The sequence below is a fragment of the Crocodylus siamensis genome, chromosome 2, assembly GCF_052110815.1.
Source record: "Crocodylus siamensis isolate JL-2025a chromosome 2, ASM5211081v1, whole genome shotgun sequence".
Lineage (NCBI taxonomy): Eukaryota > Metazoa > Chordata > Crocodylia > Crocodylidae > Crocodylus > Crocodylus siamensis.
This window is the reverse complement of record NC_143396.1, coordinates 10,525,425-10,553,366: the sequence shown is the minus strand read 5'-3', so window position 1 is coordinate 10,553,366 and position 27,942 is coordinate 10,525,425. Positions and strand designations below refer to the sequence as shown.

General features: G+C 59.7%; 1 protein-coding gene across 6 annotated transcripts; it reads right to left on the bottom strand.

Annotated features, from left to right (window-relative positions):
• Positions 1–221: 221 nt before the first annotated feature.
• Positions 222–26,844, bottom strand: PAIP2B (poly(A) binding protein interacting protein 2B). Of its 6 annotated transcripts, XM_090035151.1 has the most exons (5): positions 26,788–26,844; positions 22,366–22,522; positions 10,871–11,025; positions 3,835–4,011; positions 222–2,229 (listed from the first exon to the last, which is right to left on the bottom strand). In XM_090035151.1, exons 3-5 carry the CDS (start codon positions 11,015–11,017, stop codon positions 2,173–2,175), a joined length of 381 nt encoding a protein of 126 aa, XP_089891277.1. In that variant the 5' UTR covers positions 11,018–11,025; positions 22,366–22,522; positions 26,788–26,844; the 3' UTR covers positions 222–2,172. The 6 variants fall into 6 exon arrangements, with proteins under 6 accessions (XP_089891277.1, XP_089891278.1, XP_089891279.1 ...); XM_090035152.1 differs by lacking the exon at positions 22,366–22,522 and having other exon boundaries at positions 26,788–26,838; XM_090035153.1 differs by lacking the exons at positions 22,366–22,522; positions 26,788–26,844 and adding an exon at positions 20,439–20,572.
• Positions 26,845–27,942: the final 1,098 nt, after the last annotated feature.

Below are 27,942 nucleotides of genomic sequence, written 5' to 3'. Positions count from 1 at the left end.
GTGGCCATCGCGGTCCCCCTGCTTCCCCTGGGGCAGGGTTGATGGGAATTTAACAAAGCTTTTCAATGATGGCTTGTCTGGACAGGGCTGATGCTGCCCCAGGGAGACGACCTCCCAGCCCTACCGCTCTACGCTGATCCCTAGTCCAAAAGCAACCCAGATCCCCAGCCTGGGCATTTTGGGGAGCGACCCATGGACACAGAGCTTGACCTCCCCGCCGCTCGACTCCAAAAAGTTTTATTCTGTAACAATGAATCGTCTTAAAAATGTACAGCGTGTCAGGAAAGGGTGTCCAAGTCAGAGAGAAACCAAAGGCGGGGAGGACAGGGAAACATCCTGCAGATACAGAAGTCGCGTGAGCAATGGAGTCGGCTCTTCCTGCTCCCGCGGGAATCTTGCACAAACACAGGAGCACGCTGCAATCGCTGCCGGGAGATGAGATAGATGCTGGTCCCTGCAAGACCCCGGGGCAGCCCCGGCTCCACGGGGAAGCTTGCAAGGGGCGAGTGCTGGTTTAAGGGGCGAGCGATTGCAAAAGAGATGCAGCAGAGAGCAGACAACGGGGCAGAGCCCAATCGAACCGTCTCCACCCCGACCCTAAGAGCGGCCACCTTGTCTCTCGGCCTCTTTGCGGTGCTGCCGTGCTGATGGGCGAACACCCCTTTTTTCACGCGGGCTGGACGAGAAGCCATGGCCAGTTCTGCCCTTTGGCAGGATGGCCACGGCCGGCGCAGCCATCGCCTCCCCGGTGAGAAGGGACGCCAGCCAGAACAAGATGGCGGAGCCCGGCCCCTGACGAGATGGCAGAGCCTGGCCAGAACGAGATGGTGGAGCCGGCCCCTGACAAGATGATGAAGCATGACCCCCGCCAAGATGGCAGAGCCAGGCCAAAACAAGACAGCGGACCCCCCCCCCCCCACAAGATGGTAGAGCTCAGCCAGAACAAGATGGTGAAGCGCGGCCCCTGAGAAGCTGGCCGAAACATGATGGCAGAGCCGGCCAGAACAAGATGGTGGAAGCCACCCCCGCCAAGATGGCGGAGCCTGCCATCTTGAGCCTGACCAGCTCTTCCCTCCACCGTGCTGCTGAGGGCTCCTACACCCCATCCCACGACTTCTGCCAAGTCAAAGGGGGACTTTGGCCATCTACTCCACGCAGACGGCATGGAGGACAGGCATCAATTCCTGCCCGACAGCCATTGGGCACCATCTTCTCCGAGAGGCGGAAGGCAGCCGGCTCCTACAAGGGTAGGGTGCCGGCTGGAGACCCCGGTGGGTTTCCTCCCCAGCCTTGTTGGGGAAAACAAGGACGGTGGCTTCTTCAAGCCGCCCCAACAGGTTGTCTTTGAGGGCCCATGCCGGACCATAGGGCCCCGAATGGCACCCGGGACACGAGGAGAATTGACCTTTGTTGCTGGACATGGATTTTAAGAAGGATAATTTTGCCTTCTCTCCATACAAAGCAGGAGCCGGGGGGGCCCGGGGACAGGTCTCAGCCGCCTGTCGGCCATGTAAGAGCCTGAGGCTCAAAGACGAGGAGTATGGATGTTGGAGGAGACGTTTCCCTGGTGAAGGAGGAAGAAGGGGGCGGCTCGGTTTCTTGCAGATCTGGGCTCCTTCGCTTGAGAGCATGCGCTGAGACCCAGAGCAGCCGGGCTCCCCTCTCTAGCAGCCGCAAGGGGCCCGGTGTAGCGTCCGCCAGCCGCGCGACCGGAGCTGAAAAACCCCGCAGGGTAGAAGGAAGCCGAGTGAAAGCCGTCTCTCCCACGGCACCTTCCCGCGACCCCGACTAAGCAGACCCGAGGGGCCACTGGCCCCGATCCACCTTGAGGGGAGCCCCGAAATGCCGTCGCTCCCCAGACGGCCTCCACGTTAGCTGGTCTGAAGCGTGTGCCCAAATGACCCCTGGCTGCAGCAGGGGTGGTGGTGGCCCGGCCCTAACAAGCAAACTGCTGCGAAAACGATAGAGGAAGAAAAAAAAAATAACGATTTAAAAAAAAAAAGGGGGGACTCGAGAAGCTTCTAGAGCAAGGCTTCCCCGCGTCGCAGCGCCACCGCGCAGGGCCGGGTTCGAGTTGCCCGGAGATGCTCTCCCAGCTCCCATGTGCGGCAGTCCCCGCCCCCTCCCACCCCAAAGCCAGGGCCGCAGTCCTTCCAAAGGTTGCCTCGAGGGTCAGTACTTCACTCCGGGCACAAACTCCTTGGCGTCGGGGTTCAAGTTGCTTTTGCTCTGGAAAGAAGAGGGAGAAGGGCATCAGATAAAAATGGGGCTGGAAGGGCAGGAATCCTCCTCCCAGCGAGAAGACCTTGCTATGCTGCACCCTAAATCTTCCGTCTTGCAATTTCAGCCTGTTGCTATTGACCCCGTCCCCTGCAGACGCAGAGAAGAGTTGATCTCCATTCTCTTCAGCGCATCCCTTTTATATTTGAAGCCCCTTCAGCCTTCTCTTCTCCAGACTAAATAACTCCCGTCCTGTCCTGGCTACTCAAGACTTCACATTATGGAAGCTGGCTCAGGGCCTCCTTCCTTGCAGGTATACTAACACCTGAGCCCCTTCCACACATCCTCTCTACTGGCAACACTCCTACCAGTGCAGCCCAGGATGCCGTTGGCCTTCATAGATTTTATAGACTTTCATAGGTTTCACAGACACCAGGGCTGGAAGGGACCTCGGGAGATCATCGAGTCCAGCCCCCCACCCGAAGGGCAGGAAGTCAGCTGGGGTCATAGGATCCCAGCAAGATAAGCATCCAATTTGCTCCTGAAGGTGTTCAATGTAGGTGCCTGAACCACCTCCGCTGGCAGGCTGCTCCAGACCTTGGGGGCTCGGACAGGAAAGAAATTCTTCCTTATGTCCGGCCTGAAATGGTCTTGCAGGAGTTTGTGACCGTTAGACCTCTGAACAATCGTGAACAATCGTTCCCCCAGATCCTGGTGGTCACCCCTGATAAACTTATAGGTGGCCATCAGATCACCCCTGAGCCTGCGCTTTTCCAGGCTAAAGAGTCCCATGTGTCTCAGCCTGTCATCGTCAGATCTGTTTTCCTGACCTCTGATCATGCGCGTGGCTCTTCCTGGCATCAAGGGCACACTGCTGGCCCCTGTTCAGCTTCTTGTCCCCCATCACCCCTAGGTCCTTTTCTGCAGAGCTACTGCTTAACCAGCCAGTCCCCAGCCTGTACAACAATCTTTTCTTGCTGAAGGGAAAATTAGACTCTCAGACTCTCCCAAGGCTGGAAGGGACTGGTCATCTCCCCAGCCCACTGCATCGGGGAAGGATGAGCTGCTCCTACCCCAGCCCAGACGGACACTGTCCAGCCTCTGCAGGGCACCCAGGGAATGAGACCTCACAGCCTCCCTGGGCAGCCAGTCCCACTGCCCAGCTGCTCTAGCAGGGAGGAAACTTCCCCGTTATTTGATCCCACTCTGCTTTGCCGCATCCCGCCGTCTGCAGTCAGGAAAGCAGCTGCCCTCCCTCTTCTTCATGGGGCCTTTCAACCAGCTGAGAGCTGCTGTTAGTTGCCTGAATCTGTTCTGCAAACTTCGTGCACCCAGTTCTCTCCACCTCTCTTCACGCATCCCCGGGTCCTCCCAACCCCTCCATCGCTTTTGTTACTCGCCTCTGGATCCTTTTGCTTCTCTGCATCCTCCAATGCAAAGCCAAGACCTACAGGCAACCATCCAGCTGAGGCCTAACCAGGGCTGAGTGATAGAGCGATACCATCCCCTCACCCCTACATACTATACAACCCCTGCACCAGAGGTGCCCTGTACTTCTGTGCCCCCAGCCCAAGGGATTGCAGACAAGCGTGCAGCCCTCTGCCACAGCCTTACCAGAATGTCCTCTGAGCTGTGACTGTCGGTAACCGAGAGCCCGTTCAACTGCTGCTGCAGCTGCCCGATGCCTTGAGGCAGGTCGCGCGAGGGAATGAACCAGTCCTGGTCCTCTTCGTCCAGCATCTCCTGGAAGCAGCGGTCGAGGAACTCCTGCTCCTGCAGCTCCTCTTCCACCTGGCCGAGAGGGGCAAAAAACCCATCAGGGGATAAACTCAGCAAGCTGCTGGCCTAAGCATCTACCGTACACCTTCCAAGACCCACTCGTGAGAGGTGCAGACCCCCATCTGCAATTCTGTCTTTGGACAGAGGCTGTGACCACCTCGAGGCATGCTTTAAACCAGGCCAGAATCATGCTTTGACCCCAGGCTAAGATCTGGCCTTGGAGCAGGCTGCAGAGCTGGAAAAGGAAACCTAGCTTGCAAGTGGCTTAACACAGCCAAGTCCAAGGCTGGGCTAGCCACCCCAGCACAGCTCCCGGATGCGTCTAGGGGCACCCGACTCTAGCTGACCTCTTGCAGCACGGGCAGGACTGGGTGTGAAATCATAACCAGGGGGAAACCTGCACTGGAGGAGGTGCTGCAGCACAGACAAGTCCCAGCTGTGAAGCCCAAACAGCAAGAAACCGGGTGCTGGGAAGGGAATGGGGTTCTCATCGGTGCTGTCTCTGGCTGGTTTCCTCTGCCACGGTCACTCCCTGCGCCAGAGCACTGCCCTGTGAGACGGACTCCTGGCTCCCAGCTCAGCCACCGACCCTCTGGGTCTCCTTCAGCCACACGTTTCAAGCCTCAGTTTCCAAATTGCTGGCTTCTCCCGCTCCTCCTGCAGAAGCAATGCTGATCACCAGTGGTGATCAGGTCGCCCCACTCCTGCTCCTGTGCAGGAAAGGCCACATGGCTGTGAACTGCAGGAGTCTTGCAGCTCTGGGAAGGAAAAAACCTGTTCAGGCATGACTGCACCAGCTGCAGAAGCAGCTCATTCCCATGGGTGCATCCCAAGGAAGAGGCGCCTTTGCAGGGCACGACGAGGGAATCAGGATGAAGTCTGCCTGGGGATCGGCCCTCAAGTGAAGGCAGCAAGATCAGGAACGATGCCACTGCAGGCTCTGTAGCACGCTGGCAGCTCATCATCAGCCATCCCTTGCAGAAGAGGGTGACTGTCTTCCACAACTGTCTTATCCATGGGTGTGAAGATGGATGATGGGGCCAGTCCAGGATCGACAGACTCTGCTGCAGCTCGGGCACGTGTTTCCACGCGGGGTGGGTGGCTCTGCTTCTCGGTTCAGTCCATGACACGCTGTTTCTGCCGCTTGTCCATCTCCCGTTGTCACTGTGAGGTTTCAAAGTACTGATATCCCTGCAGCAGATCTGCCTTCATGTGAAGTGGTCCTGGGCAATCGTTTCCCATGGGCTGATGTCAATGCTGCATTTTTTCAAGTTGCCCTTGCAGAAGTCTGTGAAGCACTTTCTCTGCCCTCCTCTTGAGTGTGCACCTCGATTGAGCTGGGAGAGTAAGTCTTGCTTCAGGAGACTGGAGTTGGACGCCCGGATGATGTAGCCGGCCCAGCAAAGCTGGTATCGGATGATCATCGCCTCGATGCTCGTGGTGTTTGCTTGCAAGAGGATGGTACTGTCAGTTCATCCATCTGGATTCGCAGGATCTTTTGCAGGTAGCATTGATGCTATGTCTCCTGTACCTCACCCACATCTCAGCTCCATGCAGCAAGGTGGGGTGCACGACTGCTGGATAAACCACGGGCTTGGTTTCGGCTCTGAGGTCCCAATCTTCGAACAACCCATTTCCACAGGTGTCCGCCTGCACGTTTGAGGCAATGCTGGGTTTCTGCATCCATGTCAGCTTTCTTCGAGACGGCTTCCAAGGCACAGGAAATACTCAACTTCTCCGGAGTCTCACCGTGGATCTCAGTGACCAGATCTGGGGACTGCTCATTAGGAGCTCGTTGATGGAGGCCTTCAGGCTTCTGAATGTTAAGCATCAGTCCCATTTTCTTACATGATCTGGTAAAAACAACTGCCTGCAGAGCTGCTCCCTAGCGAGCATGCACTACAGCATTATCGGGCTGACTGCTGTTGCCTCTCCTGACACATGAGGGCAGCCTGCTCCCATTTCACACAGGCAAAGGAAAGCCGGCCTGCCTGGATATGCCAGCCCGTGCCCCAGATACCTGGAGGATGGAGCAGAGCCCCCTCCCCCGCCATCTGGGGAGGAAGGATTTTAACTTGGAGAGGATGGGATTTTCAGTGCGACTGCCCAGATGAGGCAGGCCCGGGACATATGCACCATTGAAGAGCTGGGAGGCCTCTTTAATGAGCTCACAGGCCTCGACCCACCAGGCTGAAGAGCATTTGGGCTCCCGCTGCATTGCTCACCATGTCTTCTCCCTAGCGACTAAGCACCGACGCTGCGTGTAGACATAGCCTGTGGAAGAGCCAGAGAGGAAAGGGTTTCCAGGCACTGTTGGGTCAAACCGGATTGAAACGGGCGGCTGGGAGGAGAAAGGCTTTTCACCCGCTACCAACACCTGGCGCAGCCCGTGTCCTTCACGGGGCAGGGGGGTGTCTCAATGGATGTGAGCAGCACCACACAGGATGCCTCTGTCTTCCAGGAAGGTCTCTGGAGGGAAGCATCTGCCCTGTGCTGAGAGCTGTCCAGACCGCGGCGGCAGAGGATGCGGGGGGACCAGTCTCACCTGCGTCAGGGGGGCTGGGAGCAGGGAGATGCATCACAGCGGGAGCAGGGGAAGGCCTGTCTGCAGTCGTGTCCGTCAGACACCAATCAATGACGGCCAGCGCCCTGCTCCAGCCACTGCCTCGACTCAGAGATTATCTTGTTCTTCCCTGAAATACAGAGTCCGCAACGCCACCGGCTCGGTAACCCGCCCTCATTACTCAGTCTGAGCCTGCCCCTATTAGCCGGCCTTGCTGACAGGATGCCCCCTCCCAGCCAGCCCCCGAGACCTGCGCCTCCGCCCTGCTGATGCAGCCGCCGTCTCCTGCTACCCAGCTCCTGTACGCAGGGAACAGCTGCAATCCCGGGGCCCCAGGCTCTGCCCTTCTCATCCAGACCCTCTTCTCGTCTTGCAGCCTCTATGGAGCCAAAGAGTCTCGAGACGGCCAACGCCTTCCCTGCCCTGCCACGGCACACAACACCCCCCTGCCCTAAATCCCTCAGGACGCCCAGCCTCACCCACCTGTCCAAGCTCCTGGGGCTGGGGTTGCATTTCGGGGCTGGTTCAGCACCTTCGCTCTCTTCCCAGCGCCTGGCCCCAGGAAGCCCTGTTCTCACGGCGAGATTGCAGCGCCCTCCGCCCCCAAAGCCGCCTACACCAGCCCAGAGACACCGTCTCTAGGGCAGCGCCGTTCACTCCCCTTAGGTTTGATTTCCCACCTGGCAAAGGGCTCGGGGACCAGCTGCGAGGGGAGGATAAGAGCTCGTGCCCCGAACTGCTGGGACCGCGGAGGGCGGTAGGAACTCGCCATGCCAGAAGAGGCAGGAATTTGTTTCCCCGTGCGGATGCGAACGGGAGGCTCCGCCTGGACGTGTCTTTCACAGCCCGGCCCAAGCCTGGAGCAAAAGAAAATGCAGAGGCAGAAGAAACCTCCCACAAGCTGGTGCTCTGCTCAGAGCCGGCTCGGAGTCAGCTCCGCCGCAAAGTCCGTCTCGGCACGAATCGATCCTGCAGGGCTTGGGGGGGCGATTCCCCAGCTTCTAACGCCTGTGCCGGCACTGGCTGGCAACGAGGAGACCACGGCACGATGGCCAACGTGATCTTGCAGCCCCACATGCCTGGCACTTGCTTCAAAGCGACTCATGAAGGCCCACCAGCCTGGCAGCGGTGAACGACTGCAGCAGTGCTCCCTCCAACGTGTCTGTGCACTGATACCAAGACTCTTGCACACTCACTTCGGGGCCTGTGCCTTGCTACCACGGTACCACGAGGGGAGCAAAGGTCCTCAACTGCCTGTTACTCTCACCCCAACGAACTCCCCAGGACTGTCGCTCCCAGCTGAGCCCTTGTTTCTCCCACTCTGGTCTGATACGGACCAGTGTCTCTGTGCCACGTGCGTCTGCTCTGCCCTGCCAGGCCTCTGGGAAGACTCAATGAATCAAAGAATCACAGAAAAGCCAGGCTGGAAGGCACCTCCGGAGCTCACATCTAATCCAACCCCCTGCTCCAAGCAGGACCAGCCAACTACATCATCCTAGCCAAGTCTTTGTTGAGTCCTAAAAACCTCCAAGGATGGAGATGCCACCACCTCTCTGGGTAGCTCGTTCGAGTGCTTTACTACCCTCCTCAGGGGCAAGTTTCTCCCAATATCCAACCCTGCCTCCATCACACGGTGAGCCTGGCCCTGGAGCCCGACCCACCAAAGAGGCAGGTGAAAGCATCGTGCCGCCTCTCAAGCCACTCTGCCCTTAACGCGCCGCGCGCCAGGAGCACAGCCCCGTCGCTTGAGCAGATGGGATCGCTGGTGGCCACACGGGTGCACTCAGGACGGTGCATTTCTGATGGAGACGCTGGAGCGACGTAGCCGTGAGCAGCACTGAATCTCCATCCAGGTCGCCAATGCTCCCGTCACCCCGCGCCCATTAACACACAGGTGGAGGCTTTGGGAAAGGAGCCCTTTGCGGAGCCATTCCAGCGTGGGAGGTTTAAGACACCGGTCCGAGCTGATTCAGACACGGATGCTCCCACCTGCAGTTGGATCAGAAAACCTCCAAGCTGGTTCCCGAGCAGAGGACGAGTCAAGGGTGGATGGAAATGCCTAGCTTCCCCCCGGTCACATCCAGTCCAACCCCATGAGCCTGGTCCAAACCAGCCCAGACAAACCCTTCATCTAACCTCTTCGTGAAACTACCGGCAACCCTGACACAAAATATCGCACCTGAGCATGCCATAGGCAAAGGAGGGACCGCAGCAGCCAGCGTCCTGCTTCTGGAAATATATCCTCAATAGATCCTAAGGAGAGGCTGTGCCCCTGCTACAGAGGAAGGCAAAACCCCTTGAGTCCACACCAGTCTGCCCAGGGGGGAAATTTCCTTCGTGAACCCAAATACGGTGACTAGCTTGACCCTGAGCGCAGGGGCAAGACCCTCTAGCCCGGACCCTGCGGGGTTGGTGCCAGCAAGAGCATTGCCACAGCCCAGCCCCCAGCCCCAGCCGGGGCTGCAGCAGCACCTCTGAGGAAGGCTTAAAAATACTCCAACACCTACATATGCTTCATGAGAGAAACCCAGAGATTTCCAGTGGAAATGCAGACTGTCAAAACCATCAGACTTTGCTGCAGGCTTGCAGAGTCCTTTGCAAGAGAAGTACGGCTCCATTCTTCTTCCGGCGTCGGGAAAACGGAGAGCTGGCCTTATCGGATGGGGCCAAGGGGATCTGGAGTCTAACAAGGTTGAGAACCACTGGTCTAGTCACAGCCTGGAGAAGACCCATTACCCTGCCTGCCCCTGCTGTGTTTTTAAAAACGAATCGGGGGGAATAGACCAGCATTTTGCTAACAAATCGTGCTCCTCCGCCGGGGCAGCTGTGTGGGGAGGCTGGGCCGGCGTTGAGTCACATGCAATGAACACACACACTTGAGTCATAGCCCAGGCACGGCTGTGTGCATAATTTGGCATGGCGAGTCTCGGGCTGCTTGGGAAGAATGGCTGCAAGCTGGAGGTCACTCCTATGGAACGAGCTTAAACGTTTCCATATGGAGACCTTCGCACGACGGATCCCAGCCTCCGCTGGGGACCGGGGGAAGGAGGAACAGGCCTCCCTCCAACCCGTCCCATGCGAAACAACCCGTCCTTGCTGCCCCAGGCCCAGCCGGGGCTGCGGGAGATGGCTGATCCTGACGTGGGGCTCTGCTGCCAAGTGGCAGGCCTTTGCCGGGTCTCAGCGAGGAAGGTTTCAGGTTTCCTGCCCAGAGCAGACGCTTGCCCCGCCAATGGCAGCCGGAGGCTCCCAGCTCCAGGCCGCGAGTCCGTTCCCTGCCACATCACATAGGCTTGGCATCAGGACAGCAGCTCGGCGAGGCCGGGGTTGCAGCGAGGGGGACGGGCTGCATGTGCATCTGTGTGTGGTGAGTCAGGAGAGCAGCGGAGGAGAGAAAAAGGGCTGCCGCGTCCCCTGCTTAGCGGCTGGAAAGGCTACGCCCCCGTCTGAAGAGCTTCGGACAGCCGCAGATATCCTCTGCTCAGCCTCCCATTCAGGCCAGGTGGGCCGTGGAGGGGTCGTCACCAAAGCACGCTGGCTGCATTGCTTCTGGGGCCCTGCCGATGGGCATCTGCTGCTCCAGCTGTTCGCACCCACCTCTGGGGAGCATGGAGAAAGCGGCTTCCCACCAAAAGCCCTTCCAGTGTTCGGCTGCCCCCCATGCCCCCATCCTACCCACCGGTTCCTCTCCAAACTGGGCACGCAGGAATAGGAGGGCCCGAGTACCACGCGCTGGAGGAAAAGCAATATCGTTTCTGCACCCCACCGAGACAGGCCTAACTTCCACCCCCCCAAATCTGGCTGGAATAATTTGGTCTCAGGAAAGGGCTGATGGGAACAGCCTCTCTGCCACCACCAAGCCAGCTGCAGCTCCCCCGGAGGGACGCTTTTGCAGATCCTACACAGCAGCGGTGTCAAACTCGTGCGAGGTCCCACAGGCTGGATCTCGACCCCAACGCACCTCTCCACTGGGGCTCTGTAGCTGGGCACTCAGCAGCGAGCCCTGCCCTAATTTTCCCAGCTGTCTGGGAAAGCCAAGGTGCTGCGGGCCGGATCCAGCCCGTGGGCCGTACAATCGACACCGCAGCCACGCAGCATCGGCTGAACCGCCAACAAATATTCCAGCGGACTGGCGGGGAGGAGGGAGAAAACTGATCCAGGGAAGGATTTAGGCGCACAAGGACCTGACACTAGTTAGAAACTACCTGCTGCCGCAGGAGGACGTGTCTCGAGACACAGCAGCCCGACAGGGCCAGGCAAGGACCGCTGGTGTCCTTGCTTCCAAAAGGCAGAGCCTCCCCGTCTCACCTGTCTGTTGAAATCCTCCTCGTTCTCCATCCACATGTACTCGGCGAAAGGGTTGTTCTCCTTCTCTTCATGCCCGTTCACGACCTGGTCCTCTTTGGATTTCGTGCTGGACGTCGTCGTGTTGGCCACGTTGGAACCATTCATCATTACTGGATCTGGGAGGGGAAGGAGAGAGGTGGGGAAGAGAGTCAAACCTCGCCTAAGCACAGCAGGGTTCTCGCACGAACGTGTTCGCTCTGATCCGGGGCTCTAGAGGCACGGGTGAACGCCAAGTCGGGGCGGGACGCACCTGGCGAGCGGGCGAACCGGCCGGGCGTGTTGCTGGCTGACAAAAATCAGCCCCACAAAGCCAGCCCGTCGCCCCCTCGTAGCTCCCCAGGGCCAAGACGCCAGGTGGTAATTACACCTGCCTGCTCTTGCTTCCTGGGAATGTGCAGCCCAATGAGTTTCATTAAGGATCCCTCAGTGTTTGCATTCATCTCGTTAAGCTGATGATGCGGCAGGGAGGGTCTGGCTGCACCTGGCCTGCGCAGACCTCCCCGGGTTGCTTTTAGCCCTGGGACTGTTGGCGGGTGCAGCGTTCTTCGAGCGACGCAGGAAATTGCTGCCGCTCCAGCACGTGTTAACAACCTGTTATAGAAGTGGGACGTTGACGGCTGCGGTCCCCCTGCTTTCCCTGGGGCAGGTTCAGGTGCAGTGTCTGGTACTGGGTCAGAGGTGACGGTAGTTTTGCAAAGAGGTCGGACAATGGGTTTGTCTGGGATGGTTTGGACAGGGCTGACCCTGCCTCAGGCAGGGGTTGGACTACATGGAGGTCCCCTTCCAGCCCTACCTCTCTACCGCTCCATGGGTCAAATCAGACCCGCACCCCTGCTCTACGTGAAGTCACAGAAATCAGAGACAATGAGGGTTGGAAGGGACCTCAGGTCACATCTAGTCCAGCCCCCTGCTAAAGGGACCAGTCCCAACTCTCTCACCCCAGCCAAAGCTTTGTCCAGCCGGGCCAAGTCATACTGCTCAGAGCCACGGGACCTTGTGACAGTACCTGCAAAAGCAGCCAGGCCCGTACTCGACCCTTGAGCAGGAACAACGGAGTCACAGGAGAACCGGGAACATCCAGGACCGGGGACGCGGGGCTCTCCCGATGCCAACAGCTTGCCCTCACTGACCCCCGTACGTCTGCGATGCCAACGCTGGCTGCTGGACCGATGCAGCACATGCAGACACAGGGAAACCGGTGCTGCAGCGAGCACCTGAGGGCTGTAATGCACTTGCTAATCCTGGCTTTAATGGTCACAGAGAGGCCGTGCGTTCACACTGGTCTCCTGCCGCACTAGCACGGAGATGCTCCTCCACAGGCCCCACATTGGCAGGTCAGGGCATGGGGACCCGGCTCAGGTGACTGAATAGATCTCTCTGCTTCCCGAACCCCCGTGCCAGCCCCGTGCATTCAGTCAGAAATCCCCTTCCCACCCCTAAAAGAAAGTGCCGCATTTTCTTGAATACGACACACTCCAGGATATAGCAAACACCCTGTATGAGAAAAACAGAACGAAGGAACAGAGCTCTTCCCTTGTCTAGGTCACCGATAGCAGCAGCGAGGCTCCCTGTGGATCGCTGCAGGTTTTACTCTTGGTTGACCTGGCAGAAACTGTTCTTACTGTATTTCCCGCATATAATACACACGCGAATTTCCAGCGGCCATTTCTAGAGGGCTGCACAGATGCAAGAAGATATCATGCCCTGATTTCAGCCAGTTTAGGTTCCTTATTTATCCCCAGGTTTCTCGGCCTCCAGGTCGCACTTGTTTTTCTTTGCCTTCTGAAACCTTGAGGGCCGGATGTTTTATTAAAAAGATCCCTGCTCTTCACGTGCTTCCAGGAGCTGGGGCTTTACAAAGTGCAAACGCTATGAGATTTGGGGTGAAAGCCATGCTAAGTGACCATCTGTGGTGGCGAGAGCGGAGGAGCACGTGTTAAAGAGGGAACACGAGATGTACCAGACACGGGTACAGAGGGCTGCGCTGGGGAAGGATCTCGAGCACAGCTGGCTCGGGGGCGCAGCCGAGTCCTCGCACTTGGAGATCCCCCGTACGACACCACTGCACATAACCCGCAACTCCTACGCTGGGCCGTATAACCAGGAGCAAGCGAGGCCAGACACGGGTGTCGGTACCGTATTTACTCTCATACAACATGCCTCCCAATAAAAGAGGCCTCTTGCTTCGGAAAGGCAGAATGAAGAAAAAAGATCTTTCCTTGAAAATGCCCAAGGGGAGGTGGTGAGGAAGGCATCATCTTCTTGATTACCCCCTGGATACGGCTTCCCAACTAAGCTTTCAGACAACAGCATTTCCCCTCCTCCTCGAAGAAATCTGGGTCTTCATGTCCCTGCTGCGCTGAGCCAAGAACCCGGAAAGCCGGCAGCTGGGTCGCAACCCAGCATGTCATCCTGGCAGGAGCTGCTGCAAAGAGCAATCATCCCCAGCGCCAAGGCCCCAAGCGAGCACTGGGGTGTGGTGGGAACGGAGGCTTGCCAGGTACGATCGAGGCGGGGACTTGCTAGGAGCCGCAGCACAAAGCCAAGGAAAGAAAGGTGGCGAAGGAGGCCTCTCCTCCCCCCACCCGGCCCACCAGCACACCCTCACCTGGACTGCGCGGCCCCGACTCACCCGCGAGAGGATCTCCCCGGTCCCTTGCAGAGCCGAACTCCTCCTCGGGCGGCCTGGACATCTGAAATCGCTCAGCCCAGGCCTCGTAAATCACTCTGCCGGGGAGAGGAGCCTGCCGAGCAAAAGCTGGCGGGGTAAGCGAGCCCGGCCTGGAGAACGACGGTGGAAAAACACCACGCTGGGATGAAGTAAACAGGGCGGGGAGACGCCGGGCGCCCTGAGGCTTCGCACGGGCTCGGAGCTCTGGAGAGACACGAAGCCAAGCGTGCACGGTGCAGGACGCAGCTGGCCGCCGCGGGACAGAGCCGTCTCCCTTTCCCACCGGCCCTGCAGCCACGGCTCCCCCTGCGCCAAGACTGCTCGAGAGGGTCCGGCGGGGCAGATGGAGGACAGCTGTTTGGGAAGGTGATCGGTCACGAGGGAGAAGGATCGAAGCCGGTGCCTTTCCGGGCTCTGTAACGACCTGCCTGTTTCTCCACGGTGCAGACTCCGGCCCCACGCAGCCCGGGAGGCTCCGGGCTGAACGGGAAAGCCAGCAGAGAGAGGATCTTGGAAACACTGAGGCAGCCAACGCCAAGAGAGGGGAGGGAGGGCTTGTAGTCTGAACGCCGCTCTGCCTTGGCACGCCGACGCTTCGGGGAACAGACGTCCTTAGGACCCAGCTGCCTTCCCCTTCACGTGGTGGTGGCACGCCCGAGAGAGCCAGCGACTCCACGCAAGATCAGAGAAGACAGTGCAGATTAAAAGGAAGCAGAGACCCCCCCTCCCTCCCTCCCCCAGACCCCATAGCGAGCTCTCCACAGCCCGGACAAATCCCCGTTCCACAACGTCCTGGATTTTAAAGCCTCTGCCAGAGTCTCTCTGAACTTTCCACCGGCAAAGGCTCCCTCCAACCGGACAGTGTGCTCAGATCCACAGCAGGACAATGAACCCGTGCAGTTTCAGGGCCCCGGGGGACTTCTGGAGAGCGAGGGGCAGAAGGAAACTCCCTGCGAGCCGGGAGCCTTGAAACTAGCCCAGCCTTGGTCCGATTCAACGTGACCGAGCCTAAACAAGAGGCTGCAACTAAGCAGGACCCTCCTGTAGCCAAAGCAATGGTGGAGGAAGCCCTGAACCCATGGTAGGGCGCCGGCCACTGTGCTACACGGGCCACCGACACTGCTGCAGTCCCTGGAAGACTTTTCCAGGGATTTCTTGGCCCAGACCGCCCCTCGCTGAAAAGGGATCCAGAGTTACCTTGAGTTCTGGCCGCAAACACAGCCCCATTTGCAATTTAGGCAACTTCTTGCCAAAAAGAACGCCATTCCCCCTGCACCGGTGGATCTCCATCGGGGCCCATGGGATCCCACACAACACGAGCACCGTTAGCTGTGCAAACACCTAGGTAGGATTCACAAGACAAACCCAGGGGCTCCACAGCGTCACAGACACACTGCCCTGCTGTGGTCTTTCCAAGTCCTTTGCAACAGGAGAATCACTCCAATATTTTCCTGCAGTCAAAAAATGAGGGAAAGCAAAGAGCTGGCATTTTCCAAGGGGGCCCTGGACTCTTAACAAGAGTCTAAGATGGAAAACCACTGCCCTAGACAGCTTTCCAAGCAGCGTTTCACGGGCTGCCTGCACAAGATCAGTGAGACATGCCCCGGGGCACAGCGCTGTCCCGGACCCCAGCCAAAAAAACCCCACCGCACGGCTCTGAAAGAGGCACATTGAGCTAGAAGGGGCCTGCCAAGTCCCCAGGTCTGCCCCAAATGCCAAGAACAGCGCGTGATGCACAGGGCTGGCTCCGGGCTGCAGGCAGGTGGCTGCTTGCACAGGGTTTTCCTGGAGACGAGAAGCCGCGGATGCTGGCGGAGGTCTCCCGCAGGGGGCCCAGATAGCATCGCCAGGCCCCACCTGACTGTAAAATCAGACCCACGCCCTGCCCGTCCAGCTGCTCACATTCAAGGCTGCTCTGCTGTGCTGGAGAGGCTTTGACCCCGCAGCTCGCCTCCGGGGCATTGCCAGAGGCAGAGCTGGGGGTGGGCAGCCAGGCTCTGTGGCATCTGTGCCAAATCTCCCCTGGGCTTGCAGGGAGCCAGGAATCCAACAGGCTGCTGGCTCCATCCCAGCCGTACGTCAGAGCAAGTCAGGCCAGATAGGCACGCCGCCCCTTTTCTGCAGGACGGCGCGGACCTCAGCCTGTGACGGGGCTTCATAGTTTCTAGGGTCGGAGGGGACCTGAGCAGATCATCGAGTCCGACCCCCTGCCATGGCAGGAAAGAGTGCTGGGGTCAAACGACCCCAGCAAGGTGTTCATCTTTGCTCCTGCAAGCAGGAGGGAAGACGGTGCCTGCATGACGAAGGCTGGGCTAGGGGGCAAAATCCGGGTCTCCTTGCAGCCACTTGCTCTCTCTTGCCCGGAGGACTCCTCACCCCTGCACGGTTGCGCTGAACCCCCGCTGGGATAAACTGGTCTCAAACCATCTTGCTGCGAGCCAGGAGCAGCTGCCGTAGCTCTCCCTGTAACGCCAGGTTTGCTCTCGTGTCAGCGGGGCCACAATCCAGCTTCACAAAGCCCCCGACAGACTCGGCGTGGCCTTCAGAGCAACATGCCACGCGGCAGCTTTTCTCAGGCTGCCGGGTATCTGCAGCGACCCTGTGTCCTGCAGCGTTTGGGTGCTTTGCTGCCAAGGAGTCCTGCCTCCACCGTGCCTCTGGATGTTGGCACCTGGCTTCACACCAGGGCTGCCCCACGACTGCACCTCTGAAGGACTCCACCGTTTCGTCCTCCGAGCGCCATGCGAGGAATGTGTCCTGGTGGATTCCCTCCCACGAGGTCTCTGGGAGCTCTGCCTCCGCGGGAAGGCTCGAGAGATCCCAGGTAGAGGCTGTGTCCCAACTACAGAGGAAGGCAAACCCCCCCAGTCCATGCCAATTCAGCCGGGGGGGAAATCCCTTCCTGATCCCAGTGCAGCGTGGGTCTGAGCCTAACCGGGAGCCTGCAGGGTTGCACTGGCACAGCCCAGTCCCATCCCCAGCCTGGGCTGCAGCAGCACCCAGTGCCTCTGGCGGAGGCTTAAAACCCACCGACACATGGAGCAGAAAGGGGGTGGGGGGCAACCAGCACAGCCCAGAAGCCAGCGACATCCCCATAGCAGAGCACAGGCATTGCTATACCTGGAGCATCCCCCGGCAGTGCCCATCCAGCCTCTCCCCCCAGCGATGGAGGTCCCCTTCCTGGCGTCTCTCCCACGGCCTCCCCGCTCCAGAAGACGTAACATGCTCCAGATCCAGAGCACACCAGCGGGACCCCCGTTCAGTCCTGCAGCACGTGCCCAGGCCTGCCTGAGAGTCCTGCCAGGAAGAGCTTCTGGACTCACAGGGATGGTGAGGAAAGCCAGTTGCCTCCCCTCTGCCAGCCCAAGCCACCCCCACGGTGCCCACAGATGGGGCTGAGATCTCAGAGAACTGCATCAAGCCCAATCCGAGCCACTCAGGGACCCTGGTTTTCCTCGCTACCAGGCGCTGATGCTCTGGAGTGTGAGGGTTAATATGCCAAGCTGTGACGATGCAGCCAGGAACAAGGGAACATTACACCCATTTCACTGGCAGATGGGAAAACGGAGGCAGGCACGGGTTAAACTGACTTTATGGTGCCGTGCACCTAGCCCGGATTACAACCCGGGGTCCCTTCTTGCTAGGGCTCTGGGCACGGCAGGGTCGGGTGCACGCCAGCTGCCTGCTTTTTTTTTCCCTCCCCCCCTCGACTCTGGAGGAACGCTCCTTCCAAGCCAAGCCTCCTTCCCCAGCCAGGGCCACGTGGTGTTTACCCAAGAGCCCGGAGCCAACGCTGCTGAGACTGTGCAGGGCCCCAGCGCTGCAGCGGGAACCCTCTGGTCCGAGCCACCAGTCTGGGAAAGCAATCTCTCCCCACCCTGCAAAGCACTGCTGGAAGTGTCCTTCTGCCTCCTGGTCCCCCGCCACAGGCTCGCCACCCTCCAGCCTGGACACTTCAATCTATTAAGAAAAGGAAAAGGCGCCGTGAAGCCAAGACAAACTCCAAAATGAGAGCCGTGGAGGAGGGAACAGCCTTGCCAGGTTGGCTTTTAAGGCGAAGCGGATAGGTTGCTCCCCTTCGGGGCTCGGGATCCCCTCCGGACTCTTCAGTAAAGCAACCCAGGACCTCGTGGATCATATAGGATGGTTTGGACAGGGCTGATCCTGCCTCACCTCTGCAGCTGCCCCCACAACCACCCGTGGCCTGAGGTTTCCTCCATCCCATCCCGGGACCCTCTGGAGTAGGACTCTGCCCCCTTCTCCCATCAGGATCGTGGCCCCCGCAGTGTCCAGGGCTGTAGCAATAGAGGTGACCTCGGCAGGTCCCTTCCAGCCCTGCTTCCCTAGGATTTCTACGACTTCTAACCCCGGTGCCATCACCTGGAATCGAGAGCGACTCCTGGGGGAGTCGTGGCTGTCCTGGGAGTTAAGTAAAGTCAGGCTGCAAGGGACCTCACAAGGCCACGTCCTGTCCTGTTCTCCAGCTCAAGGCAGGCTCAGCCCTTGCTAAACCATCCCAGCCGCGTGTCTGTCCAACCGGCTCTCGGCCATTTCCAAGGATGGAGACTCCACCACGTCTCTCAGGTGCCCGCTCCACTACACAGCCCCCCTAAGTCAGGAAGTTCTTCCTAATCTCCAGCCTCAGTTTCCCCTGCTATTGCTCTTGTCCTGAAAGTCACAGAGGAAAGCCCGACTCCAGCCTTCCTCCCTCTAACTGCCCTTCAGGAATTTGAAGCTTGACGTCAACTCCCTCCAAGCACAAATCGTGCGTCGTCTCCCAGCACAAACGCCGCGATGCTCTCAGACTGATGCAGCATTTGCACGTGTGGAAGTCCCTGCTCCACCCCGCTGCGAAGCCCCAGCACAGGGGGATGCAGGCAGGGGGTTTCCAGCCAGCCAGGCAACGCTGCTGCTGCAGGACAGTGACACGCGGACTGCGTGGAGAGAAATCCTTCCAGGCCGAGTCCGGTCCCCTGCCGTCACAGGCCGCCGTTGGGCTCACGAGGTGTCCAACGTGCCCAAAGGCTAACGCCTCGCGCGCGTGAATCCCAGCTGCAGTTACTAGGCAACGGCAGGGTCCATCACTAGTTTGCTTGAGAGATTTTCACTGTGCCGAAGCCGTCCCGACAGGTGGCTGGACCGATCCTGGCCTCGTCCCGCTTGGCAGCTGCCCCCTACAACAACCAGAGACAGCCCAAGGCGGCTTCCTCCATCCCACCCTGTCATCCCAGGACCCTCCGGGGTAGGACTCTGCCCCTTTCTCCCACCAGGATCATGGCCCCTCTGTGTCCGGAGCTGTAGGAACAGGGTGGAAACACCAGATCCTCTGGCTGGCTTAGCGGGGCCTCGTCACCCGACTGTCACCTGGCATGCCCTTATCCTTAGCCTCAAAGCATCATGGGACTGGGGTGGGGGCATCTAGAACCAGGGTGGGGACACAAGCATCCTACCCTCTTAAAGGCAAGGCTCGTTCCCAGTCCTGATGAGCAGGCCCATGTGGCTTCTCCCCTCCATACGCAAACACACGCCCATTGCTCTCCAGATGTGCATCTCGGCACTCGAGAGCCACAGCCTGGGGAGGGGACGTCGTTCCCCCCGCCACCTTCCCAGCTCGGCGACTGCAAGGTGGGGTGGGCAAGCGGGGCCGCGCCGCGCGGCAGAGCTCTGCAGGGTGCAGCTGCAGCAGAGACGTGTCCTTTCACGTCCCAGGCTGTTCCCTCCCCCCGCTCTGCAAACAACCCTCCGCTCCCCTTAACCGTGAGCTGAAGGGATGGCAGGGAAGGGCGGCGGGACTTCCCCCCTACCCGTTTGGTACCTGACTTTCAGGAAGAGCATCGGGGAGGGCGGGTGGGCAGCAGAGCCGAGGCTGCAAGTGTGGCTGGGGCTGGAGAGAGGGGGGCTCCCGCAGCCACTGACACAACGGGTTTGTCATCTTCCCAGACCAAGCGGCCGTAGGGAAGCCGTCGCCTTTACACCGTTGCACCGACGATGCCAGGGCTTGTGCCACAAAAGGCTTGATGCCTCACCTGTCTTGCGGCAGCGCACCTGGCATTGGCAAGTGGAGACCGTTCCCTACCGGAGAACCCAAAAGCCAAGATCCTGGTGGGATCTATGCAGAGCAAGGACTCCCCACCTCGGGAGGTGTCCAGGAGAGGCTGGATGGGCACTGGCTGGGGATGATCTGGGTGCAGGGGTGCCTGTGCCCTGCCGCGGGGATGTCCCAGGCTTCTGGCCTCTTTTGGTTGCTACATGGGGCTGGGAGGGATTTCCTCTCCCCACTTTCTGCTCCATGTGTCTGGGGTTTTAATCCCCCCAGAGGTGCTGCTGCAGCCCAGGCTGGGGATGGGGCCGGGCTGTGCCCCGGGGCCCGTCCCAGCGGGGCCACTGTGCGCCCCCTCCACTCCAATCCCGCAACAAGGGGACCCTGCTGAAGGGGCCACCGATCACAGAGGGACCTGGACTTTGAAAAGTGGGGAGCAGACGGTGCGGCACATCCACACGTATTTTTCTCCGGTTGAAGAGAAACTAGAAGCTTTACCAATAACCTACGGGGATAGCGCCATAGTGCTCAGTTTAAGATCAAAGCAGAAACAAGCAGAACTATTGGAACATGTGCTGATTTGCTAATTAGACATTAAGTTAAAAAAAACAAATCCACAGCAAATGAGGCAAAAAAAGGTGTTAAAGATATCGTGTCATTCCTTCTGTAGTAAAAGTACGTCATAGACCACCCTAGAGAAGCAAGGACCGGAAGGGACCCCAGGAAGTCATCTAGTCCAACCCCCCGCCGGCAGCAGGACCCCCCCTCCCCAAATCTGGCCAGACCGGCGGAAGAACGTCTTGCATTTGATAACTCACCCAACTCTACCCCAATTTAGCAGCTGAGATGATACAAGAGATCAGCCTAAGAGACCCCAGCCTCTCGCGTCACTTTGGGACCACAGCGGCTGCAACTCGGCTCTGCAGCTCCTCTAGCAGCCAACCCACGCAGGGAGCTGCCGGTTCTGACCTCCCACGACTCACTGCCAACCAAAGGGAAAGGGACCAAAAATGGCTCTTACTCATAAAACATAATCTATCCTTCTTGCTAGTCCCTCCAATATGTCACTGTCCGTCACTTCTACACCTGAGATCATGCGAGCACACCCGAGTGAAGGCTTTTAGCTAGAGTTACAAACAATCTGCAGGGCTGACATAAAGAGAGGCATGACCAGAACTGGCTAAGAGACAGCAACACTGTGGAAGAAAGGATAGTTTGAACAGCAGAACAACAAGGGCACTGAAAAGGAGAGACGGTCATTCACATCTGTAGAGTAGAAAGAGATGAGCAGGAATCAGGGAGATGATAAAAGGCCATGAAGTCAATTGATGCCTTCGCTGATGCCTGAACAGAAATGCCACTGCCTCTCCCAGGCAGTTGGATTTAAAGTTTGGGTGGAGCAGGAATCAAAGTGGGGTGCGACTGCACCCCCCTGGATCCCCACCATGACTGATGTTTCACATGTCAATGAAGGCTACTATGACGTGGGGGGTGGCACCATCACCCATCCACATCCCCAGGGAATCCACAGGCATGGATGCAGCGAGTCAGCTGCAGACAGGGAACAAGGCCCCAGAGGCCCCTTCCAGGTTGGGTCCTGCTTGCAAGATCTCGGACAAAGGGCACAAAAAAGGCAGGCAGGAGGAGGGATATGGGCTCCCCGTTTCTTCCCCCCCTCACTCCCCTTGCTTAAATGACCTCTGGGTGCCCAAACCTGGTCCTTTTTTCATGGGCACCAGGTCAGATCGGACAGGGCTGAGGCAGAGGGCAGCATGAGGTGGCACAGAGGGGCCCGCATGGGATAGGAGCGGATGAGATGCTAGGAGGAACCAGGTAAGGCCATCCTAGAAAGGTCCCCGACAGGGATGCAGGGATCCAGGCCAAGAGCCCAGAGCAGAGCCGGGCGCCTGCCTCTGGCCCATGCTGCCTGGAGAGAGCTGCTGGTGCCCTTCTCTCCCCTCCCCTCCTGGCACAGTTACACGTGGTAGGGCGGCCTGGCCTTGCTCCTATACTCCACTGCCCTCATGCCCAGCATGCTCTCACCATCCCCGTCCCAGAGTTAACAAGTCTGCGAGCGCAGCTACGTGCTTGGCTGCGGGTGAGAGACATATGGTCCTCTTCACGCCGCACAGCCCCAGACAGCCCCGGCTCCAGCCCAGGTCCCCGGGTAGGGGAATGTCAGGGGTTACCCGAGAGAGGTGGCCGGGGGCCGGGTTCCCAGCTCAACCCAGCTCAGGCAACTATAAATAGCTCAGGGGAATCATTGTGTTTGCAGAGCGGCTGATTATTTACAAACGAAGACAGCGGCCAGAAAAACAGCTCTGGTTTCTCCAGCCCCGTGCCTCTGCCAGGTCTCTGCAAGCCTGGGGTTTGCAATGCCCCTGTCTGAGCTGGACAGACCCCCTCCAGAAGAGCCCCCTGCAACCCAGCCACATTGGAGGAGCTGCAGGAGTCTCTCCGCCAGACAAACCACAGGGGCCAGTGCCAATCGGTGCCTTTTCAACCAAGGCTTCGGCAGCTCTTGCCCGGGGTCACCGCACCCACAGGGGAGCATTCTTCCACCCCCGTCCCAAGAACGACCTCTCTCCAGCTCCTTCGTCACTCAGCCTCGACCAGCCGGGGTTTGGGAGCTCCTGCTGACGGCCATGCGCTGCGCTAACCCTGGCCGTGCCCTAGACCCGTGGGGCCTGATAGCCGCCCCCCTCGTGCTACACCAGCTAAGAGTTAAAGGGAAGAAAATCTAACCTGGGGGATACTTGGGATTATTCCCTTCTTGCTCCAGGCTCCAGCTGGGGGTTTTCCTCCGCTCCAAGACACTTTGCAGCCCAGGCACCCAGCGCAAAACCAACCACCGTACTGTCTCGCTTATACCACGCTCCAGAGGCTAATGCGGCCCTCGTTTCTGAAAAGCAGAATGAGTTTTAATAGAGCTCTCCTCACAATAAACAGCAGCAGATAGGAGCTGAGATACAGATTTTACTGTCGCCTTTGCCCCCGCAGCAGAAATCGCTCTTACCACATTTCTCGCATGCAATGCGCGCTACAAATTCCAACGTGAGAAGATACGCTTGCACTCGGCTCCCTGGCCCCGGTCCCGACTACTTAGTCACCAGCCCAGTGTACCAGGGGGAAGGCTTTGCTGCCGCATTTCCATGCAGCTTGATCCCAGCCTGCAGCTCATGTGGCCTGAGGATGCCCAGCTGAGCTGCACCCCAGGCACCCACCTCTCATTGCACTTGCACTTGGGAGGTTATTTCCCACCGGCATGCGTGGGGCAGCGCCAGGTGGGCAGGAGCCACAGGCCAACCCTGTCCTGGGCTAATGTTTCACAGTCGTTTCACTGCCTTTCCCTGGCCCGTTGAATGTTTCGGGTCAACGCAGTGCCACGCTCTGTGCTATAAACCTGCTGAACCAGGCCCGGAGGATGCTCTTTCGTTGAAGGCCCCATGGCACGTCCCTGCTTGCAGTCTCAGAAGAGATAGGAGCCCTTGCCTGCTTTAAGCCATGAGGCTGCAAAGGGATGACATCTCCCCAGCTCTGAGCTGAGCAAGCCCGCCCTGCGCCGTGTCCGTCAGCCGCGGAGAGGCTGCACGCAGCTCACGCGCCAGGATCTCCGCTCAGATGCAATGTATGGAAGGTGCTGCTGGCTTCCAGACATCTCCTAATTCCCATGACCTCAGTCCAGCTGGAGAGACTCCGAACACACCCCATTGGAGGCCAGAGGTGAAAACCTCCCTCTGAGCAGGGACAGGACCATATTTCTGCAGCCTTTTTTTAATCCTGCAACCCCTTGCCCAGCTCCCAGACCCCCGCTCCCGACCAGAGTCTCAGCACGACGCTGTCTGGAGCTGCGGGACTGTTTAGTACCTGCAGACCCACTGGCTCCAAACCACTGCTGTGCCCACATAGCTCCTGGCACCGATGGGCACAGTGACCCCCGGCCTGCACAAGACCACCACAGCCAGGGCTACCCCTAAAGTACCTTGGCTTTTATAAGCTCCCCGAGGCAGCGGAAAGCGAGAGCAGACCGTAGCACTCCCCTCTGCCGCTGCATCCGGACACCCAGACTGCTTAGGGGTCATTTTACCAACAGCTGGAAGATAAAACCAGCTGCCCCAGGTGCCCAGTGGCAGGAGCGAGGTAACAGAGACGGGCAGGATTCTCCCTGCACGCAACCCCGAGACGTCTGCCCCCAAAGGAAAGGGGAGAAGGGGAAACTCAAGACGGGGCGTCAAATTTTGCTCTCGCTTCCATCTGTGGCCGGGAACCTTGGAGCCAGCCGGATGCAAAGGAGATGCAGAGCCTGATTAGACAGAGACTGTGGAAGCAGCCGGGGCTGGTATGTGGCAACGATCGCCCCACTCCCCAAGATGAGGCATCTCGCTTTGTAACCTCATTACTCACCGGCAATCCCCCAGTGCCAGGACGGTTTCTATCACAGCGTGTCAGAAGCCTGCACCTGGCTTGGTTTGACGGGAGGAAGCTGCTGCACGGAAACTATGACCGCGGCATCTTGACAAGGGGGAGATCAGGACCCAGGGGCTAGGGGGGATACTAGGCAGCCTTTCCCGCCCAAGTGCAGGGGGGCTGGACCCGATGGTCTTGCAAGGTCCCTTCCAGCCTCTAACATCTATGAAACTATGACAGGAGACGTCCATCAGGCTGCAGTCGCCTTAGTATCACAGACAACGAGGGCTGGAAGGCACCTCGGGAGGTCACGTCTAGTCCACCCCCCTGCTCCAAGCAGGCCCAGCCCCAACTACATCATCCCAGCCAAGGCTTCATCTACCCGGGTCTTCAATACCTCCAGGGATGGAGACTGCACCACCTCTCTGGGGAGCCTGTTCCAGTGCTTCACCACCCTCCTCTAGAGAGAGTTTTCCCTAATATCTAACCTCAACTTCCCTTGCTGCAGCCCGAGCCCATTGCTCCTTGTGCTGCCACCTGCCCCCACTGAGACCAGCCCAGCTCCAGCCTCCTTGCAGCCCCCCTGCAGGGAGGTGAAGGCTGCTATTCAATCCCTCTCAGTCGTCTCTTCTCCAGACCAGTTCCCTCAGCCTCTCCTCACCAGTCATGTCCCCCAGCCATTTTCATTGGCATCTCTCCAATATGTCCACATCCTTTCTGCAGTGGGGGCCCACAGCTGGACACGACTCCAGATGTGGCCTCCCCAGTGCTGAACAGAGGGGAAGAATCACTGGCAGTGCTCCTCCCAATGCAGCCCAGGATGCCGGTCGCCTTGGCACCAAGGGCACACTGCTGGCTTCTGCTCAGCTTCTTGTCCCCCGTCACAGCCAGGTCCTTTTCTGCAGAGCTGCTGCTGAGCCATCTGGACAGCCTCTGAGATCCTGACATCCTCTGCCTGATCTGCTGCTGGACCACAGTTTGCCTGGAACTGCCTTTCAGGCTCGTTCACCATGGGTGACCCGGCTGGGCGGGCGAGACTCCGGACAACGTAGCTCCGAGCGTCATCAGGACACACAAGCCTCTCCAGCACCCCAAGGCCTTGGCCCACGGAGAGGGCAACCCTGTTGAGCTGGGGATTAGTGCTCTTACACACATCAGCCAGCCCCCCGCCTGCAATCGCACACCCAGCACATACTTGTGGCTGGGCCACGTGTACACAGCCCTTCTATCTGTGTCCTGGCACTGAAGGGACAATCTATTGGGTTTGTGCACCCGCCGTGGGTGGCGGCTCTCCTCTAGCACCTCTCTACTAGGTAGCGGAGGACAGGGAATAGCCTGTTTGCCTTAAGCAACCAGATACCCTGGAATAAGTGGTGGACACAGCACCTGAACCAGGGTTACTTGCCCCCACACAGTCTGAACCAGTCTGAGCAGGGGAGGAAACCCCCTCTTGCCTGCAATGCAGCACCGGTCTGACCCTGACTGGAGGGACCCCAACCAGTGACCCCAAGGGGAAGAGCTGACTGTATCATGCCACCGGGTCTTGCGGTCACCCACAAACCAGCTGGGACAAAGCTGCCCCACAACACGCAGCGCATCCCCCTCCCAACCCTGATTTATTTGGGCGAAGAGGAAGCCCCTCGAGGTGCCCGCTGCCAACCTGAGCCAGGAGAGGCCGTCTGACCAGGTCGTTAGGGCTCCCAGGACCTCAACAAGGCTCCAGAGCAACCGCTCGGGCTTCCCCGTCGCCGCAGGGGGCTGCCTCCGTGCAAAGCTGTTTCACCGCCAAAGCATCGGTCCTTAGCAGCGCACGTGCCACCCAAACCGGGCCGGGGTGGTGACAAGCGTCTGCGTCCCCCCACGACAGCACGCAGCCTCGGTGGCCTCTCTGCTCCTTGGGTCCAGGCCTGGCTCCCGCACGGCGCCGGGCACTTACGCCTCTCCAGACACGTCTGGCCTGAGATTAGCACGGACGTCTGCCCACCTCGGGGCGCGGATCCCACCGGGCGACGAACCCGGCCAGGATGCAAACACCCTCGGGGGAGCCTCGGGGTCCTCCCAGCCCCGAGCCGGAGTCAGCTCCCGCCCCAAACCGAGCCTGGGGGTCCCCCGATCCTTCCGGCAGAGTCTGCACGCACCCTAGAGAGCCCCCCCTCGGCAGCTGCTCTCCAGCGAGGCAGGACAGGGGTTTACTAAGAGGCCTGAAGCTGGGGAGGGGGTGGGGCCAGTGGCCCCCGGGGGGAGGAGGCTCCTTAATCCCCTACGGAGTCTGCAGGGTGCCCCAAATCTAGGCTGGGGGAGGGGTAGGGAGGGGGGAATCCCGGCCCATAACCCCATGGCAGGGTCACCCGGGATAGGCAGACACATGGGGGTAGGAGGGAGCCCGGGGTATGGGGGGAGGGGAGCAGGCAAGGGGGGGAATCCCACTTCCTAAGCCCCCCCAGGGGAAAGCGGGGTAACCCGGGATAAGCAGGGACACACGTGGAGGGGCATGACGCAGGCAGGGGGATCCCCCATGGGACCGCCCATGCAGGGCGCCGCGGGTTAACGCGGGATAGGCGCGGACACACGTGTGGGGGGGAAATCCCGGCGCGTGACGTAGCCAGGGGGATCCCCCATGGGGCAGACCCCTGCAGGGCGCCGCGGGTTAACGCGGGATAGGTGCGGACACACGAGGGGCGTTGGGGGAATCCCGGCGCGTGACGTCACCGGGGGAATCCCCCCCGCGGGGGAAGGGAGGGGAGGGGAGAGGGCGCCCACCTGCCGCCGGCTCCGCTCTCTCAGCTCTGCCCGCCCGGGCCCCGCGCTCGCCCCGCCCCCGCCCGCTCCGCCCCGCCCCTTCCCAGCCCCGCCCCCATGTAAGCCCCGCCCCCTCCGGAGCGCCCGGCCGCTGGATTCGCCTCCGCTGCAAGCCCCTGGCTCGCCATTGGCTAGAGGGTGCCATTGACCCCACCCCTCCTCCCTCAGCTCCTGATTGGCACGGCTCCCAGGTTCTATTGGTTCATCCGCCTGCCGGTCCGGCAGCCCCGCCTCTATCGCCACCCCATTGGTGCGCTCCCTTCCCCTCACGCCTATGTTGGTAGAGAACGAGGGACAAGGGAGGGATTAAGATCCGGATTGGTCGCCCCTCCTGACGCACGTGCGTCCCCCACGTGGGGCAAGCGGGGGTGGGACAGTGAGTGGCTTTAACGTGTAAATAATACATAGCAACGCCTCCCGCCCCACCTCAACGCTGATTGGTCGTGGCGGCTGCCGCTCTCATACAATGGGGCCAATCAGAGGAGGACATGCATAACGCTGGGTCATGAGGCCGTGGAAGGCCTGACGTGTCGTGGGTGCTGATTGGTGGAAGGTTTGGGCGGGAGCTGAAGGCGCCTCAAGGCCAGACCCAAGCCTGGCTGCGCCCCCAGCCCAGGGGTGTCCTGGGGGGGGCATGGCTGGGGCTCCATCTGCTTGGGGGCCCCCCCTCAGAAGTAGCACACACCTCATGTCCAGCCCCAGTTTACCCCAGCTGCAGTCCGCGCCTGTTTCTCCTCCGGTTCCCTGCCGCCACAGGGAGGGAAAAGCCCATCTCCAGCTGTTTAGATAAGGGTTTGAGCTGCTTTGCACAGGGCGGGTCCCGCACGGGGCAGGGGTCAGGCTAGACGTGACCTCCGCGGGTCTCCCAGTGCGGCGGGGGGGGGGGGGCACCTTGGAGACCGACTTGGTCACGGGGGTGGGAGGGCGCTTGAAACAGGTGCAAGCACCAGGCCTCATTTGTGAGATTTCTGAAGAGCCAAGCTAACGACGACAGCTTTGATCCGCGGGGCGCTGCCTGGCTCCGGTGGGCACGGCCCGCGCTCGTACAGCGCCTCGCACCGTCCGGGAGCGGGGGGCTGGGTTGCTGCCCCTCCCAGGCTGCCCCCACCACTCGGC